Source organism: Triplophysa dalaica, chromosome 15, assembly GCF_015846415.1.
Source record: "Triplophysa dalaica isolate WHDGS20190420 chromosome 15, ASM1584641v1, whole genome shotgun sequence".
NCBI classification, from domain to species: Eukaryota; Metazoa; Chordata; class Actinopteri; order Cypriniformes; family Nemacheilidae; genus Triplophysa; species Triplophysa dalaica.
The window spans coordinates 14,221,671-14,241,977 of record NC_079556.1 but is presented as its reverse complement, the minus strand read 5'-3'; the positions used below and the strand labels follow the sequence as shown (position 1 = coordinate 14,241,977).

The following is a 20,307-nucleotide window of genomic DNA, read 5'->3' as shown; positions in this document are numbered from 1 at the left end:
AATATTGTTATGTTTCTGAGCAAGCATATCGCAGCCAAACTTAATGATATTAGTTTACCCGGCAACCTCTGACTAGATCAGAACTGACCGTTTTGTGTCCGTGAGATCCATGAACCCGGCCGGCGTGAGACTCTGTGCGACTGCAGGTCCCAATCGAAAGAATAACTCTAAATAATAAATGTTAAAGTATGGAGATTTATAGATAAATTAACTATAATCAACAGATACACTTGAAATGACAAATAAGTTATTTTATATTATATTGAAATTGGAGTCAGATCAGTCTTAACCACAGGGTCATATAAATTGAACTAAATTGTAGCAGTTCTTAAATAACTTCATGTAGAAATCGCTGAGGAGAAGCACAACACAAGATCCCTTCAACCACGACATTGTATTCCATCGTTGGGCCAGTGCGTGGTCTTTTACAGACCCAATGATGGGTTGAAATAACCAACCGTTTTTTTTCTACTGTATGTAGTGCCATGCAATGATTTTCTGTCTTCTTCACATGCGACACCAAATGCTTTCAAGAGATAAAAATGACATGAAAGTAATCTATACTTGTTTCTTCCAAAGTCACATCATCATTTCACGTGAAGAAAATCATCATTGATTAATCATTGACAGTGAAATTCTCATTCACATTCATATGCATTCAAAATTTCTATCACACTGAAAACTTCTTTGAATGACTTAAATTTTATATTTTTCTCACAAAGATATAATTTGGCTTTAGCCTTTTTATGATACTTTCAGGGTGCTTTTTGGAACTCAACAGTCCCCATTTACTTTCATTAAATGCAAAAACCTTCCTTTGTGTTTCACAGAGGACAGAAAATCATACGAGTTTGCAGCAACTTTAGGGTGTGTAAATGATGACAAAATTGTCATTTCTGGGTGAATAAATTCTTTAAAGAACCTTTTGCTGGTTGCCAAAAGGTTGATGATACATGATCGGCAAAGTTACTATTTTTTAAATATTTGAACTTCTCCTTTGCTTTAAAGATTCAACTAAATTACAAAGTTGGAAAGTAGTGTTAGAACTGTAGAGTAATATATATATATATATATATATATATATATGTGTGTGGGTGTTCTGCACAGTTACGTTAGTGATGGCTTAAAGAATGTTCCTTGCTCAAAGCAAGTTCTATTGATAGCATATTTCTAAACATTGTGAGCTTTAAAGTTTATCCCTCTACCATGCATTCCCACAATGCCTTTTCTTTTGTTTTTGTAAACTGAGTGACAAGTCAAAATATTTCCAGTACTAATCAACAGCATGCCACAGATGCTGTCGATAAGGCTTGACTTATTTTGACCCCGTAACATTCCTACAATGCATTCAAAGCCTCAGGTGTTGGCTTTGTTCAAGAAAAGGTTCTGTGTCCATGACACATCATGTTACCTGTATTTTTAAGCCACACACATAGATCTATTCTTGTGACCTTGTTGATTCTTTCCATAACAAAGCCTGTTGTCTGTTACGTTTGGAGCCAGAGTGTCGGTAGCCTTGTGACGCCGATTCAGCTGTTGAAAACATTGATAGAGCCATAGAAGTCTAATGGCATTATTTCCCTTATACAGTTGAAAGAAAAAGTATGTGAACCCTTTGGGCTTACTTGGATTTCTTCATAAATTGGTCATAAAATGTGTTCTGATCTTCATCTAAGTCACAACAATAGAGAAACACAGTCTGCTTAAACTAATACCGCACAAACATTATACGTTTTCATGTTTTTATTGAACACAACATGTAAACATTCATAGTACAGGGTGGAAAAAGTATGTGAACCTTTGGGTTTAATAACTGGTTGACCCTCCTTTGGCAGCAATAACCTCAACCAAACGTTTCCTATAGTTGCAGATCAGACCTGCACAACGGTCAGGAGAAATTTTGGACCATTCCTCTTTACAAAAGTGTTTCAGTTCAGCAATATTCTTGGGATGTCTGGTGTGAATCGCTCTCTTGAGGTCATGCCACAGCATCTCAATCGGGTTGAGGTCAGGACTCTGACTGGGCCACTCCAAAAGGCGTATTTTCTTCTGTTGAAGCCATTCTGTTGTTGATTTACTTCTATGCTTTGGGTCGTTGTCCTGTTGCATCGTCCATCCTCTGTTAAGCTTCAGTTGGCGGACAGATGGTCTTAAGTTTTCCTGCAAAATGTCTTGATAAACTTTGGAATTCATTTTTCCATCGATGACAGTAATCCGTCCAGGGCCTGAGGCAGCAAAGCAGCCCCAAACCATGATGCCCCCTCCACCATATTTCACAGTTGGGATGAGGTTTTGATGTTGGTGTGCTGTGCCTTTTGTTCTCCACACATAGCGTTGTGTGTTCTTTCCAAACAACTCAATTTTGGTTTCATCTGTCCACAGAATGTTTTGCCAGTAGTGCTGTGGAACATCCAAGTGCTCTTTTGCAAACTTCAAATGTGCTGCAATGTTTTTTTTGGACAGCAGTGGCTTCCTCCGTGGTGTCCTCCCATGAAGTCCATTCTTGTTTAATGTTTTCCTTATTGTAGATATGTCAACAAAAATGTTAGCATGTGCCAGAGATTTCTGTAAGTGTTTAGCTGACACTCTAGGATTCTTCTTCACCTCATTGAGCATTCTGCGCTGTGCTCTTGCAGTCATCTTTACAGGACGACCACGCCTAGGGAGTGTAGCAACAGTGCTGAACTTTCTCCATTTGTAGACAATCTTTCTTACCGTTGACACATGGACATCAAGGCTTTTAGATATACTTTTATAGCCCTTTCCAGCTTTATGGTAGTCAACAATTCTTAATCGTAGGTCTTCTGAGAGCTCTTTTGTGCAAGGCATGGTTCACATCAGACAACGCTTCTTCAGAACAGCAAACTCAAAACTGGTGTGTGTTTTTTATTGGACAGGCCAGCTTTAATCAACACATCCAATCTTATCACATTGATTGGACCCCAGGTTGGCTGACTCCTGGCTCCAATTAGCTCTTGGAGAAGTCATTAGCCTAGGGTTTCACATACTTTTTCCACCCTGCACTATGAATGTTTACATGTTGTGTTCAATAAAAACATGAAAACGTTTAATGTTTGTGCGGTATTAGTTTAAGCAGACTGTGTTTCTCTATTGTTGTGACTTAGATGAAGAACAGAACACATTTTACGAACAATTTATGAAGAAATCCAAGTAAGCCCAAAGGGTTCACATACTTTTTCTTTCAACTGTATATATATATATATATATATATATATATATATATATAGTTTTTCACATATTGTTAATGTCATGTGACTGTTATTATATTGACTATATTATAATGCAGCAGATTATATTATATGCAGCAGACAGGAAAAAACATGAGTCTCTTTTCACCAAAATACTGTCACAATGAAACATGTAATATTCTTGAAATTTACATGTAGATTTTTTGGATGATATTCATAGCTATTTTTGAATAGAAAGAAACATGCTTTTTACTGTCATTATGGGGTAGTTGTACACTGTTATGACATTCAGCAATGACCTTTTTATGATGAACTAGATGCACTGTACAAGTCATACGTACTCGCCAGTGCCTTATGTGGCCTTATGGCAACATTGGGATATAGTGAAAAAAGCAGGCAGCTGCGTTTGGTGCCTGATATCCCCCTCGACAGATCTCTTAAATAGCCATACCTGTTGGCAAGGACTAGAGAACTCTGATCTTCGAGTCTCACGTTTACATGTGGCATGTTGCACCCGGCTGTTTATAGAGCGATGTATGCATTCCACAGCCGATTCCCATTTCTCCCATATCTGAGTTTACATCAAGATGAGCAGAGCCAGTGAAGAGAGCTTTTGAAGAGAACGCTGTTGGGACATTCCAATTATGATCGCCAGAGTGTGGAGTTGGCGCAACCGCCAGCTTGGATGATCAGCTCCAACCCACTCCGGAGGTGTCATCTGGTGCTGAAAACATCCCATCGCTGATGGTGTGTCGAGCCTCTATGTCCCGTCCTCCGGGTCTTGTTGGACACAGCTCTGCTCTCTGTCACCCAGGTCCCAGGACAGCATAATTTAGCTCATCTGCCAGCTGCCCCAAACTCTGTGCATTTTTATTTCCTAATTATTATTTGTTAGAAGACCTAATTTCCTCAAGGTGACACCCTCTTTCTGTCAGAGGGAAGTTATTGTACTAGACACAGCGTGTGTAATTAAGCAAATGAAAGCTGTCAGGTTGGGTTGAACCCCCTAAGCTCCTATATGGCTTTTTGAAGTGAAATCCCACAGCCAACAGTAGTTTCACACCTGAAATTTTCCACATTTAATATGTGGTTGTGTTAATATTTATGCACATAAATGTGTGCATGCTTGGTTGGTCGAGATTATTTAGTTGCGGGTTTACACAGGAAGAGTGTTGCTGAAATGGCTTTAAATATGGTAATGAAATGGCGTTCCTTCATGAATAGGAAAAAGGACATCATGTTTTGCCTCGGGTTTGTGTTTATCGCCTATTTTTTTTAATTCTTTTCACAACTCACAACTGTATATTCTTGAATTTGACATGAATACTTGTAAAGTTTATTATAAAAATAAACATCGCTGCTGTCCTTCTGAAACCTAGCAAAAAGTGCTTTTGTCAACTTTGACATCACGGTATTTAATCATCAATCAAGTTTTTTCCTATTTCCTGAAAGACAGCGAATTTGGACATCTGAAGTTTTGGAAGGACAGCGACGATATCTAAACTAAATATGTAATAACTTATATATATATAAAAATATATTTTATTATATAAAAATAGCTGAAAGGCTTTAAAATAATTTTCACTTTGAATAATTGTGCATACGCTTTTAGGAATCAGCCTGAATAATTTATGGCCCAATGAATAAAGACTTAAATAAAATTTTAATTTAGATTAAAAATATATCATTGTAACAAGGTTCAATAAAAGGAAGGAAAGAGGCTGGAACCGGCGAACATTCAAACAAACTTTAATCAAAAATAAATAAACAATAAGACGGAAGTAAAAGGCCGGCAGCCACCTCACAGTCGACTGCTGGCCATAAGATTCAGATTCAGATTCAGATTCAACTTTATTGTCATTACACATATACAAGTACAGTGTAACGAAATGTAGTTTAGGTCTAACCAGAAGTGCAATTAGCAAGTGCAGGATATACAGTGTGAATAAATACAGAATACAATATTAGGAAAATACTATACAATGGGCATGTACTATGAAAATATGACAGTCGGTATGTACTATGAACAATATAAACAGAAGGATATATACTGTGAACGATAATGTACAGGTGGTTATGAACAGATAACAATATAGACTATACAATAGTGCAAGTGACTTGAGTGTGCATTAGTTACAGACATTAGCTATTAAAGTTGCAGTGCAGTACATGAGTTAATGCAGTTATTGAAGTTATAGTGCAATACATGAGTAGATGCAGTTATACATTTACAGTGCAGTAGATGAGTTAGTCCAGTTATTGAAGTTACAGTGCAGTAGATGAGGTAATGCAGTTATAAGAGTAGTCCATTAGTGCAAATGAGCATTCAGTGTAATATTCCTGGTGTGCAAGTGAGCAGTATAGAGTGCAAATGATGCTGTGTGTGTGTAAACAGTCCGATAGAGCAGATACATGAAGTACTGGTGTGTACAGTTCAGTCATGCATGGCAGCCCTGTAGTGCAATGTAAGCAATGTATAGCAGCATACAGTTAAAGTTATGAGGGGTAGTGGAATCAGTGGGGGACAGCGTTCAATAATGAAACAGCTCTGGGAAAAAAGCTGTTTCCTAGTCTGCTGGTTCTTGTCCGGAGGCACCTGAAGCGCCTGCCGGAAGGCAGGAGAGTAAATAGTCTCTTGTCTGCAGTCCCGTCGCTCGTCCTCTTATGCTCCCGATTTCCTCCGTGAGATATGCGGGACCGGTGTGCACACAGCTAATAACACAACTCCGCCTCACGGTTCCCGTCCCGCCTTCCACACCAAATACTCCCATCGCCCCTTACAGGCCGGGGGTACCGCCGAGACTGTACCTTCTCTCCCCCCGGGGAGCTTGGCGTCCGCAGCCCCTGGGGGTATGCACTGACGAGACGAGAGAACGGAAACGGGAGCACCAGTAGCGACAGGGACGAGAGAGGGGAGTGAGGGAAATAAAATTTGGTCCGGTTCCCCGACACACTGTCGCTCTCACTCATGCCACCAGCCCCACCTCACGGCTCCCGTCCCGCCTTCCTCACCACAATCATATATTAAATATAGAAATATGTAAAATATTAATTAAATTCAAATCTAACTTATTACATAAACTGTGCGTATATTATTATATAAGTTTCACAAACAACCATTGAAAACTGTTTAAACGTGCATAAGAATAAAAGTTGAAACAATGAAACCTTGCTTCATCCAAAAGTGACTCATATGTTAGCATTCTGATGGTTCAGTAACATTCTGACAGATTCATTCAGTGAAAGATTCGTCAGACTGATTTCAACTGTCCATAAATTGGTAAATATTTTTGTGTGATTTACTGCCTCATACGAGTAATTCGTTCTTGAATTGGAATACACTGGTCACGCTGTATGTTTGTTTTTAAATGCAGTCAGTAAGCACAACACAATAGAATGGCTTGTTGACTTGGCATTTTTCACATTGTACAGGCTTTTTATCTCGTCATTCTGACTGCAAACATACTACTCTGGCAAAAAAGCCTTCAGTTTGTCTTGATGTGGCACTACAGACTCAGCAGTGGTGGAGTGTCACCAGTGACTAGTGGTGCAAGAAACACTGTTATGACAGAAAAACTGCCAAGTGCTGAGAGTAGTAATAGAATAGTTCAACCAAACAAATAATTCTCTTATCTTTTATTCACCCGTACACCAGTCCAGGATGACTTCTTTTTTTACAAAAGCAGAGACTGAACAGATTTTTTCAGAAAAATATCTCTGTTTTGCAAAAACCTTCTGAGTTTAGCCGAAACATATTATTCAAACTGAATATGGCAGCATGTCTACAACATTTATTATCGTTGATTCCCATTCTGTCGGTCTCTCGACGTTGTGTCGAGAACGATAGATGGGGTTCGCCCTTGAGAACCAATCAACTCTGACTACTATAGAAAAGGCGAATGAAATTTGACGAATGAAATTTGCATGCCGGGCTCCGCCCCCGGATGTCCGGTATAAAACGAAGCCGGTGTGCAGCATTCATTTACCTTTTGTTCTTCAGAGCCTTCGCTCATGACTACGAACAGAACGAATTCAATGAATTCTTCTTCTTCTACATTGCCGGATCTACGACGTGTTGCAGCGGATCGTCCCTACCTGCAGCGACCTTCCCCTGGGCATCTCGGCGGTTCAGGAGGTGTTAGAGATTTTTTCTAAAAAGTGTATCTCCAGCGCGGCATGTCCCACTGTTCTCCTGGGTGCGGCACCCTCATCGAGAAGGGGGATGGACACGATCGCTGTGTTCGGCGTCTGGTCGTCCAGCACGCTGAAGCAGCGTTCGTTGACACATCTGCCCACACTGCGAGCAGATTGTCATTCAGAAGTTGAGGTCACGGGTGGTTGTCTTCCTACGGGAACCAGCCACCATTTCGTCTGCTACCTGGGCTGTGACATCTGTGGCTACGGCCCCGATGACCACCCACGTTAGCAGCGTTAGTGATATGGGGAACTCTGCGAACGTAAACCCGCCAGCCAAGTGCTCACGGGCCGATCGCATCCCGATTCGCTCTTCTGAACGTTCCCCGGCCGGCGGTGGCATACCGTCCGGATTCTGACGCACACACTCAGAAACGATGTGTGACGTACATGAGATGTCGCTCGCAGCATCGGAGGGAGACTGGCATCCGACTCTGACGAATCTGAGCTCCACCCCCAGCGGTCGAGTTCAGGAGGAAGCAGAAGTGATGTCATCCATGCTAACCCGGGGGTGCGTGGTTCCTGAGGTCGGAGCGCGGTGCAAACCGCGCCCACCCCGGGTGCCATGTTTTTCCCGGAGGTACATGAGGAGCTGTGTAAAACTTGGAACGCTCCACTCACGGACCGTTCCAGTGAAACCAGCTCCGGCTCCCTTACTTCCCTCGTTGGTGGGGCAGCCAAAGGCTACGTCGAGATCCCCGGGGTGGAACGGGCACCTGCGGTGCACCTGTGCCGCAGGCGGCTACCTCCTCGGGGGAATTGGCCACACCTACCGTCCAAAGCATGTAGGACTTCGGCATCACTGGTGTCGAAGCCTTACACTGCCGCGGTCCAGGCTGCCTCCTCTCTCTACTCCATGCCCATCCTGGGTCGGACGATGTCCACGGTAGTGGTCCAGGAGAGACACCCCCGGCTATACCTTGTGCAGAAGAGTGACACCAAGGAAGTCTGCTTTCTTGATGCACTCATCTCGCAGGGTGGGTTGTTGGTAACACCGTCGAGGACTGCGCTCAGCAGTTTTTGACGGTGAAGCAGACAGTGGCAATTAGCAAAAAAAATTCACGCTGCGACTCGGCCGCCTACAGACCTCCGAGATCTCACGTGACGTCTGCTTCCCTGCAACCCAGGACCCCTTCGACATCGGCTCCGGTTCTCTCGAGAAGGGACACTGACGGGAAGACCCCAGAGAGAACAACATCGGGCCTGAACCCTCACAGCCACGGCTCTGATCGGTCGGTACGGGACGACTCCTGCCTCGTCACCAAAGCCGGGCCCTTTTCAGGGCTTGGCGCCCACTTACTCGCAGAGTTTTCTGTTTCTCCCCGGGTGTACTTGCAGCCTATCGCACACTCCTCTGGACTGTGCACGGCGAACCGACCTCACACCCTGGCGAGGCGTGAGGTCGTACACATACGACAGCTGTCACCACTCTCAAACCGACAGTGCGTGCCATTGTCCCGCCAGGCAGGTAAAAAGGCGGAGCCACACACACCCCGGGCAAACTGAACTAGACAGCCGACGTGCTTTCTCGCCAGTTTATGCCTCGTGGAAAGTGGCGACTCCACCCCCGCGCAGTCCAGCTCATTTCGAGGCTGTTAGGGCAGGCCCAGGTAAACCTGTTCTGTACTGTACGGCTCTAGACGGGACGAGAAGATCCTGAGATGGCTACTCCCCCTCTCTGGCAGAGACCATCACCCAGGCTAGGGCCCCATCTACTAGGCGGTTACAAGTCTCTAGACGGCGCCTCTTCTCGTCCTGGTGTCTCTCTCAATGAGAAAGACCCACTGAGGTGCTCGATCAGGATTGTTTTTTCCTTCTTATGTGACTGGAGACTAACATCTCCCCTCCACACTGAATGTGTATGTAGTCGCTATTGCCACTCATCACGACTCAGTCGGTGAAAAGTTTCTAGGGCAACACGACCTGGTCACCAGGTTCCTAAGGGGCGCGAGAGGGCGGAATCCGCCTCATCTCCGCTCCATACCCTCTTGGGACCCTAAGTGGTCCTGGGGAGCCTCAGTGCCCCCCAAGAGCCCCTCTGAGGTTCCGATCTTCCTCACAGAGTAAGACGGCCCTCCTGACGGCGCTCACTTCCTTCAAGAGGGTAGGGAACCACAGAGCATCCTCCGTGTCCCCGGATTGCCTTAAAATTCGGCCCTGGAAACTCTCAGGTTATCTTGAGACCCAGGCCCGGATGCGTGCCCAAGAAGTTCCCACTACTCCCTCCGGGGCCAAGTGATGAACTTGCAGGCGCTCCCCATAGGAGAGAAAGACCCAACCCGATCAGTGTTGTGTCCAGTACGTGCTGGTCCGCACGCAGAGCTCTGAAGCTCTGACCAGCTCCGTGTCTGTTGGAGGACAGCAGAAGGGGAAGGATTTGTCCAAACAGAGGCTGGCGCACTGGGTCGTGGACGCCGTTACGACGGCATTCCGATCTCAGAATCTCCCATGCCCATTGGCAGTGAGGGCTCACTCCACACGGAGTTTAGCCACCTCCTGGGCACTGGCAGAAGCGCCTCTCTAGCAGACATCTGTAGAGCTGCGGGTTGGGCTACGCCCAAACACCTTCGCAAGGGTTAACAGCCTTTGCGTAAACCCCGTGCCAGCCCACGTCCTGCGTGGCGACATGTAGGACTTGCATCCGGGGGGTTGTGTGCCTGCGAAAGCACCTTTCCACCCTCTAACAGGTTGGGTCAGTGTGCTATCTACCTTTTCTTCTTACCCAAACACATGGCTAAGAAACTGGTACCTAACCAACCTCCCTTCTTACCGAGACACTGGTTAAGAATAGGCATTCCATCCATCACTAAGCAAGCCTGAGCAGCCTTCCCCCTTAGGCCGGGATACCATGTGAGCTATCACACTCTAACCGGACCTAGTGCTACCGGATGTCTGTAACACCCCCTCCGTGGGCTGTTCCGTCAGATGTATCCTCATGAGAATGGTTCCCACTCCTGGTAACCCATGAGCTTCCCCAGGTGGACCTCCACCTCGCGGTTAACTACCCAGTCGGCACGTTCCATGCGTTCTCCTCCAAGGACGAGACCATACCTATTACCCGGTGTAAACTGATCTGGACGGCCTCTCGCCTATAGAGAGCTAAGGCCCCGTCCGTGAAAGGTTACCGGTCAGGGCTGTACCCATCTTTCTCTAAGAAAGCTCTGGGACCCCCCGACCACCACACTGGAAGGTTACAGTTTCACGAAAGCTTCGAGCTGACACGCCAAGGCTTGTTACCGTCGCTTCGCTAGAGATTGTGACGCGATACAGTGTTGTGGCGTTTTCCATAGGCAACCCCATCTGTCGTTCTCGACACAACGTCGAGAAACCGACAGAAAGGGAACGTCTTGGTTACGTATGTAACCTCAGTTCCCTGATGGAGGGAACGAGACGTTGTGTCCCTTATGCCACAAACACGTATCGTATTCTGCTGCAGTCGTGAGAGGCTCTCAGGGTCAACGTCCATCAGGGAACTGAGGTTACATATGTAACCAAGACGTTCTTCGTGTATATATATATATATATATATATATATATATATATTCTTTCTTTATTTACAATGCTTTTAATGTCAACGTTTTTGATAAATAACAGTGACACAATAAGTTTCTGTAAGTGCTGTAATTGTTTGTGTGATCACTATAGAAGGTTGTGACAAAACCAAATCATCTCATCATTTCTAAATATGTATAGCATAGCTGCATATTTGCCAAATATGTTAATGTAGTGATTTCTTCTATTTCTGGCGCTATGGCATTTCTGCACTGTCTTGGAGATGTTAGCATATCTCTAATAGGATCGGTCACAAACATGAACCCTGCACAATCTAATGTGTTGTGTTTTTTTAACTCACTGTCATTCAATTCAATGTAATTTTATTTTATTGCTCTTTTACAATTTGCATTGCATCAAATCACCTATTGAAGAAAACCAAAACTAAGATAAACAGAAGTTAAACACACACACTGATAAACCTAAAAAGTAATAGGGTTTGTCATTCATTGCAAAACATTTCTTCTCACTTTTTGAGTTTCGTCCATTTTCTCTGCTGGTAAAGAATCTCTTAAGTCTCTTAAAAGTCTACCTAGCTACTTGTAAAATGTTTGACCTGAAGAGCTCTTTTAAGGGTTAAGATGCTTTATGAAATACTTTTTTCTTTATTAGGATCTTTTCTCTAATTCTAAGGGGATGCGCCCACATGTCAAAGAATTTTCTTAGAATTTTGTCACAAGGAGCAACTCTTTGCGCTAAGATTTTTCGTGAATATGGGCCCTGGGGATCTGGAAAACATCTGCTGTGTAAGAACACCTACAAACATATTTTATAAAGCTGTTTTGTATTCATTCTAAATCATAAACATCTTACAGAAATCTTTATAACAATTAACAGGAAACATCTTAGAGATGTATTGCAGATGACCAAATAATCAAAAAATACATTGTGCAGTTGTAATATAGACATAAAATAGACGTCTCCGAGATGTATGTGTATATGTACTGTATGTGATTTTTTATATAATTAATTAATTAACTTTTAATTAATTTTAAAGACTTTTAAGTTAAGTTTGGATTTTATTTTATGGAAAAAAAGCATTGGGGTCAACATACATTCTCTTTTGGTGCTTCATAGAACATAACTAAATTGGAATGAAAAGTGAGTAAGAAAATAAAAACAATTAACTTGTACTGTTCCTTTAAATTCCTCTCCCTGTTATTGGCCGAAATACTGAGATATTATAACATACTCATGTTTGTCCATACTTGTTGAGATTGCTTCTCAGCACACAGCTCTGCATGCAAAATGGATTTGCTCAAAGAAAGAGAAGAACCAAGAGTGTAGCTGTTTGGATGGGATATTCAACAAGCACAAATCAGTTCTGTCAGATATTTCAGAATGTACTACACACCGCACCCTCAACCCACAGTAAAAACATCCTTTTCTGTGATGATGGCTCCTATTTGGCCTGCTGCCATCAACTGTTTTTGTAGTCATCAAGACATTTATCCATTTCAGACCTTGACAACTTCATCTGTCTATTTTTCGGTGCCCATCTGGCTGGATCCTTTCCAATATTTATCTGTGTGCCAGCTACACAGCATGATACAGTTTTTTTATCGTAAAAACGGGAATCGAATAGAAACTTGTCAGAGCTGTCTTAACCTAACCTAAATGGCAAGATGGTTTTGCTTGTCACTGATATACGGAAAGCTTCTATATTAATCTGCCCCATAATCTTTTAATGGTCTCAGTCAAATCAATTATAACCAGTAACAATCCTTATTAGACCGAAATGTCATTGCAGGCGAACAGAGGGGACGTAGATAAGATGATTTGAACATTTGATCACTTTGCTGTGTGGTTGCAATCTGTCATCTTACTCATGCCTGTTAACTCAAGCTAAAAGAAGAGTCTGTGGAAAATTGCTTCAGACTCCAATGACTCATAAGCGTAGTCCCATTTGGGCTCCTGCGTTCCCCACGTTCTTGCTGTTTGTTTGAACTTACTCATAAGTGACTCAAATCCTTTGGGGGAATTTGTGTGTTTCAGAACCCACATACATCACGATGGCGCCCCCTGCCTGCGGCTCGCTGGCCAACTGCACGCTGACGGAGAAAAGCTGCCTGCATGGATTCCGGTCGGACTCCAATGGCTGTCGGACATGCAGCTGCAGAAACAGTACGTGAGCGGCGTGACGTTTAACTGGGTCGAGGGAAAAGTGCTATATCTTCATCACGTCTTACAGATGATGTCAGATGGTCTTTAGCTGTATTCTCTCCAGACTCTGACTGGCTTTTGTAGAGATGTTTATGAGGATCAACTTCTGATTGTATTTAATCATTTAAAACGTACAGTGTTTTTTCCATTTCCTGAGAAACAGTTTCAGAAAGAAAGGGTTTATATGTTTCTAATGTTCTCAGTGACATTTGGATTGATGGGTTTGTACTTAAATGATTAAAACTAGTCTTATAGATGTCCATGAATCTTTACATAAATCTTTCAGTTATTTTTTAATGGATGAGTTGAACCAGATACTAAAAGAAAATCAGCCAAGTTTGTGGGTGCGACAGCTTTAAAAGATAAAACATTGCTTTCACTTAATTGTGAAAAATTATAATCTTAATCATTTTATTTTGGTATTTTATCATTCATTTATTTATTTGCCTCCCTGTCTATGTCTCCATAGTGCTGACCTTAAAGGATGAATATTATTGGATGTTTGTTAATAATGTCTAAGACTGTAATGAATTAATTTTGTTCTATGTTTTTCTTCTAACCTTCAGGAGAGGAGCTGTGCAGCACTCTAATTGCCAGCTGCACTCTCAAATGCCCTTTTGGCTTCCAGACTGATGTCCACGGCTGTGATGTTTGCCAGTGCCGCCCACGTCACAAGAAGTGCAAAGCTGTGTCCTGTGTCAAGAACTGCCCGTTCGGCTACATGTGAGAGAGTTTAAGTATACAGATGCTGTCTGAGATGTATATTAGCAAGATGGTTAAAGTTTCCATTAAACATTTTCTGAATGGGATTGAGTTAATGCCCCATGTAAAAAAGACACAACACAGAGATTTTTTTTGCTTTAAGAAATAGTTTACCTAGAAAGGATCATTGCACAACGCAATTTTTTTAAACTGATTATTTATAGCGAGTAGCTTTGGATTCTTTTTATACCAGTTTTATTGATCCCATAATATCGTTCTGTATAATTCTAGACATATTTTATACACTACAGATAACCCAGTGATATTCCAGTTCTATCAAGATAGGCAGCATTAGTTTGCTTTCAAAAACCAAAGTAATTCTACACTGTTTCTAAGACGGTTGAAATTCTGAATGACAAAATGATCCCTTACTCTATGCATTGCTTGTTTGTGCCCAGCTGCAAGTTTCGAGTTGACAGCTAATTAGGGCTGCCTCAGATCAGCGCTTCTGATTGCGCTACTTAAAGAATGAGTTGTGATAGCGAAGCTGAAGGTCTAATCTACCCAACACGGTGTCTCGATGCTATCGCAAACAAACATTGCTTTTCCACATCTGAAAAAAACACGCTCTAATTACACAAGCAGATCGCCAAGCCAATTTGTAAAACTTTTGCTGAGTCGTGCAGTCAACGGGTGAAAAAAAGAGGCCACGCAATGCATGAAAATAAGATAGACAAGTCAGGTGCAATGTAGTCAAAGTGGGTAGACTTCATCTATTAAGGGGCTCATTAAATGAGCACTTTCAACAAGTTTATATGATTTATTAGGGTCTTTATGAAATGCCTGGAACATACTTAAAAACACTCAATCAAAAAGCGTTTTTGCCTCTCAAAAAAAGCTATGCTCACAGCAGCCCGTTTTGGTGCATGTCTCTTTAAATAATACATACAGCTAAACTCCAAGTGCCCATTTCCCAAATAACATATAAATATAAGTGAGTTGATAAATATTAGTTGCATCGGCAGCTTTGTCTCGTTCAGTTGGTCTCGATCTCTCTTGAGGAACAACTTTGAAGCTAATCCTGGTGGTCTGTCCCAGGTTGATAAAGCACTCCGTCTTGAAGTGATTCGCGCCAACAAGCATGTTTTTACGTATGGTTTCTGAGGGATTTCCACTTAAAATAAAATAAATCCACTCCTGTCTCTTCCGAGGTTAGGACTCTGTGCAGCGGCTTCATTGCATGTTGTCCATGAACTTTAGCCATGGCGTAACGTACACCGCTGTTGCTTGTATAAACAGTAGTGCAGTGCAGTGTGTGTAATTGTGTAGGTTAAGGGGCGGTAATATTATAATAAGAGCCTGCTTCTACTTATCAGCAGTGAAATCTGAACGGCTTGCATTCTCACATGTTTACAGAGAAAGTCTTATCAAAACAAAGTTACTGGGATCTTGTTTTTCACTTTATCTGGGTTGCTGGATCCAACGGGGACCTGATTGTTGCACTTAAACACAGATTTTTTTGGACTTTCATCCAATGTGTCCTTTAAGAGTGAGTATGCATAATATGGAATTAAAAATGTTGGTCATGCGTTAATTAATGCATTAGCTAGCATTAACTAACAATGATCAATACAGTTTTGTAATCATTAAGGAATATTTGTTAATGTTGCTTAAAGGAAAAGTTCATCCAGAAGTGAAAATTCTGGCATTATTTATTCACCCTCTTATTGTTTTAAACCTGTATGACTTTCTGTCTTCCGCAAAACACAAAAGAGGATTTTTTTAAAGAATGTTAGTAACCGAACAATGGCGGTACCCTCTATATGGACACAAAACCAATGCAAGTCGATGAGTACCATTATTGTTCGGTTATTGTTAACTAATGCATTTACTAATATTAACAAATGGAACCTTATTGTAAACTGTAACCAATAGACTGTAAAAAAAGATGCACAATGTGCTCCGATTTACTGCCATTGTAGAAAAATGAAGCCAAAAACACTTAACCGTACAACAGCTAAACATGACGACTAAAATGACGGAAATCAATGCAGCCAAAAATATATTTGAAGTCCAATTGTATTACTTATTTTGTTGTGAATTGTGAATCCTGTTCATATACATGGTGTTGGATTATTTCAACCCATCGTTAAAAAATGGAAAAACCTAACCGTTGGGTTAAAATAATCTTTAAATCTCACCCAACAATGGGTTTGAAACAACCCAGCATAGGTTAATTTACGATCCAACGGTTGAGTTTGTCCATGCGTAAATGTATTTGTGACCCATGATGGGTTGAAATAACCCAACATTTTTTAGAGTGTACAGTAACACACCTGCGAGAAAAAATATTATGCCTTGATTCCAGATTTTTAGGTCTGGAAGCTGATTTAAACTTTCATTACCCATATGAGCACAACTGCTCAATGTCAGAGCGGTAAATGTAAGGCTGTGGCTCCAATGATCGCCAGTTTTTTTTTTTTTCGTGCAAGCCTTTTAGTTTGACAAGTACATCTTGTTTGAACAAAGTTGTTTAACAATAAACCACTACATGCAAAGTTGCTACTTAACAGTACCACAGTAAAAGCAATGACACTGTGTCTCATCCAGGTACTCCAGGTTTCCACGGGTTAGATCTCAGATTAACACATTGATAATGTATTTTTTTGTGGTGTTATGCCTGATTGGAATTGATCTTGACAGCTGGTTAGTGGTTAGTCCAAATGCTCTGGACACATTGAAATAAGGTTTGGGGATATGGGTTTGCAGGGGGATGCAGTTCCCTTTCTGTCGGTCTCTCGACGTTGTGTCGAGAACGACAGATGGGGTTCGCCCTTGAGAACCAATCAACTCTGACTACTATAGAAAAGGCCAATGAAATTTGGCGAATGCAATTTGCATGCCGGGCTCCGCCCCCGGAAATCCGGTATAAAAGGAGGCCGGCGTGCAGCATTCACTTACCTTTTGTTCTTCAGAGCCATCGCTCATGAGTACAACTCAGGATTCAATCCTCTACAACTACACGCTGGTTGTCATGAATCTCGGATTGAGACATGGCGTGAGAACCCAAGTGCAGGCAGACACAGATGGTAGTGATGGAACAGATATTTATTTAACAAATAAACACTAAACAAGAAATGCAAAACAAAGACCCACGGTGGGGTAAAACAAGACAGGAATATATATAACTATAACAAGGACAAGAACGCTGACTAACTAAACTATAAAACAAACACTGGTAACAACACTAAACTAACACTTACTTTTGACACGACAACAAGAACATTCAGGAACAGCAAATCACAGGTACAGAGACAGGAACATGTACAGCAAGTAATGCACGAGCAACGAGACAAAGAAACACGAGGACTCTTTATAGGGGAAACAACAGAGGATCGAAACGAGCAACAGGTGCTGGGGATTAGCAATCAGGGAAAGCTGACGAGGGACGAGATGTAGGGAACAATGACGAGACACGAGAAAGAACTAGGTCTTTCCCACATAAAACCATCAGGCAATGCCATGGCTCCACTTGAGACAGGAATAAAACATGACATGGTAGTGGAACCATGACATAAGCCCCCCCTTAAATGAACGCCTCCAGGCGTTCACCAAGGGGTAACTAACAGGACAAGACCGACTGGGAAACAGACAAAAACCAGACAGACAAGGAGAACATGACAAGGGGCATACAAGATATAATAACAAATGGGTTGGGGTGAGACAACAAAAATAGCAAACAAGGGAGGGGGGGTGGGGGCAGACAAGAAAACGTGGGAAGTCCAGAAGGGGTAGGGCTGGGTGGGGAAGTTCCAGCCCTTGGGGACGCGCTAGGGCGCGGAGCCCCAGGAGGCTTGACAGGGGTAGTCCTGGGGGGAACTGTCCTAGTCCCCTGCAGGACTGCTGGGCTAGTCCTCGGCTGGAATGCCGGGCTGGACCAGGGCTGGAAGGCCGACTGGATCGGCGGCTGGACAGGGCTTGGTGCTGACGGCGGCTGGGCAGCCGGACTTGACGGCGGCTGGGCAGCCGGACTTGACGGCGGCTGGGCAGCCGGACTTGACGGTCTCCTCTGGACCGGGCTTGGTGCCGGTGGCTGGACCGGGCCACCGGGCTTGGTGCCGGTGGCTGGACCGGGCTTGGTGCCGGTGGCTGGACCGGGCTTGGTGCCGGTGGCTGGACCGGGCTTGGTGCCGGTTGCTGGACCGGGCTTGGTGCCGGTTGCTGGACCGGGCTTGACTCGGGCGGCTGGGCAGCGACCTCTGGCGGCTGGGCAGCGACCTCTGGCGGCTGGGCAGCGACCTCTGGCGGCTGGGCAGCGACCTCTGGCGGCTGCTGGGCCGGGCTCGGTGCCGGACGGACCGTCACCTTCCCACAGCGCCCCCCCAAAAAATATTTGGGGTTTGACACCACCGGACTCGGGACCACAGGACTCGGGACCACAGGACTCGGGACCACAGGACTCGGGACCACAGGACTCAGGACCACAGGACTCGGGACCACAGGACTCGGGGAACCCGGAACTGTTGCCGGTTTCTGAACTGGGCGACAGGACAGCAATTTCGGCCTGGGACGTCCTCCACGTGGCCTTCTCCTCCCACTACGGTCAGTCTGGCCCACGGCTGACTCAGCCGGGCCAGTGGGGAACCGAGGGAGTACCGGGAAGGAGGACTCCCGCGACGTCGTCCTCGAGTCTCTAGCCACCCACTCATCTTGGACTCCACCAGAAGGGCTGGCGACCGTGGAGCTCAAGCCAGAGGGTACTGACTCCCCAAGGGCAGCGGCGGCCAGGACGATACCCTCCGCAGCGCTCGACCGTGGGGTGAAAGTCCCATGTGGAACCTCACCCCCGGGATCGCTACGGTTGGCCACGTACCTGACCATGTCCGCAAACCCCAAGGGAGCCAGCAGCCTCTTCTCCGACGGTGTGAGGCGCCGGGTGAGGCAGCAGTTGAAGATCGTCTTCAACTCCGCCTCACCAAACTCGGTCACCTCCGCCACCGCCGAGAATGCCCTGGCGAACTCCTGGTCACCATAATTCCCCTGGCGGAATCCAAGTATCAAGTGGGCCTGGCGAGACCGCAAGGACAACGTCGTACCGTCCATGCTGCCTACTGGGTTCTGTGTTGGCTCGTGCATTCTGTCATGAATCTCGGATTGAGACATGGCGTGAGAACCCAAGTGCAGGCAGACACAGACGGTAGTGATGGAACAGATATTTATTTAACAAATAAACACTAAACAAGAAATGCAAAACAAAGACCCACGGTGGGGTAAAACAAGACAGGAATATATATAACTATAACAAGGACAAGAACGCTGACTAACTAAACTATAAAACAAACACTGGTAACAACACTAAACTAACACTTACTTTTGACACGACAACAAGAACATTCAGGAACAGCAAATCACAGGTACAGAGACAGGAACATGTACAGCAAGTAATGCACGAGCAACGAGACAAAGAAACATGAGGACTCTTTATAGGGGAAACAACAGAGGATCGAAACGAGCAACAGGTGCTGGGGATTAGCACTCAGGGAAAGCTGACGAGGGACGAGATGTAGGGAACAATGACGAGACACGAGAAAGAACTAGGTCTTTCCCACATAAAACCATCAGGCAATGCCATGGCTCCACTTGAGACAGGAATAAACATGACATGGTAGTGGAACCATGACAGCTGGTGCTACGACGTGTTACAGCGGATCGTCCCTTCCTGCAGCGACCTTCCCCTGGGCGTCTCGGCGGTTCCGGAGGTGTTAGAGATTTTTTTCTAAAAGTCATTTTCAGGACTGACTGAGCATTCTCCAGCGCGGCATGTCCCGCTGTTCTCTTGGGTGCGGCACCCTCATCGAGGAGGGGGATGGACACGATCGCTGCATTAGGTGTCTGGGCGTCCAGCACACTGAAGCAGCGTTCGTTGACACATCTGCCTGCACTGCGGGCAGATTGTCATTCAGAAGTTGCGGTCACGGGTGGCTGTCTTCCTACGGGAACCAGCCACCATTTCGTCTGCTACCCGGGCTGTGACATCTGTGGCTACGGCCCCGATGACCACTCACGTTAGCAGCGTTAGTGATATGGGGAACTCTGCGAACGTAAACCCGCCAGCCAAGTGCTCACGGGCCGATCGCACCCCGATTCGCTCTTCTGAACGTTCCCCAACCGGCGGTGGCATACCGTCCGGATCCTCACGCACACACTCGGAAACGATGTGTGACGTAGATGAGATGTCGCTCGCAGCATCGGAGGGAGACTGGCATCCGACTCTGCCGAATCCAAACTCCACCCCCAGCGGTCGAGTTCAGGAGGAAGCAGAAGTGATGTCATCCGTGCTAACCCGGGGATGCGTGGTTCCCGAGGTCTGTGCGCGGTGCAAACCGCGCCCACCCCGGGTGCCATGTTTTTCCCGGAGGTGCATGAGGAGCTGTGTAAAACTTGGAACGCTCCACTCACGGACCGTTCCAGTGAAACCAGCTCTGGC

At 44.6% G+C, this 20,307-nt stretch overlaps 1 protein-coding gene across 2 annotated transcripts in view; it reads left to right on the top strand.

Annotated features, from left to right (window-relative positions):
- The window catches only part of crim1 (cysteine rich transmembrane BMP regulator 1 (chordin-like)), a 190,316-nt gene that overhangs the window by 138,621 nt on the left and 31,388 nt on the right, over positions 1-20,307 (top strand). For both annotated transcript variants that reach the window (XM_056767338.1, XM_056767337.1), the window contains 2 exons: positions 12,951-13,079; positions 13,685-13,841. In XM_056767338.1, coding sequence (XP_056623316.1) covers positions 12,951-13,079; positions 13,685-13,841 — 286 coding nt within the window. The remainder of the gene's footprint in view (positions 1-12,950; positions 13,080-13,684; positions 13,842-20,307) is intronic.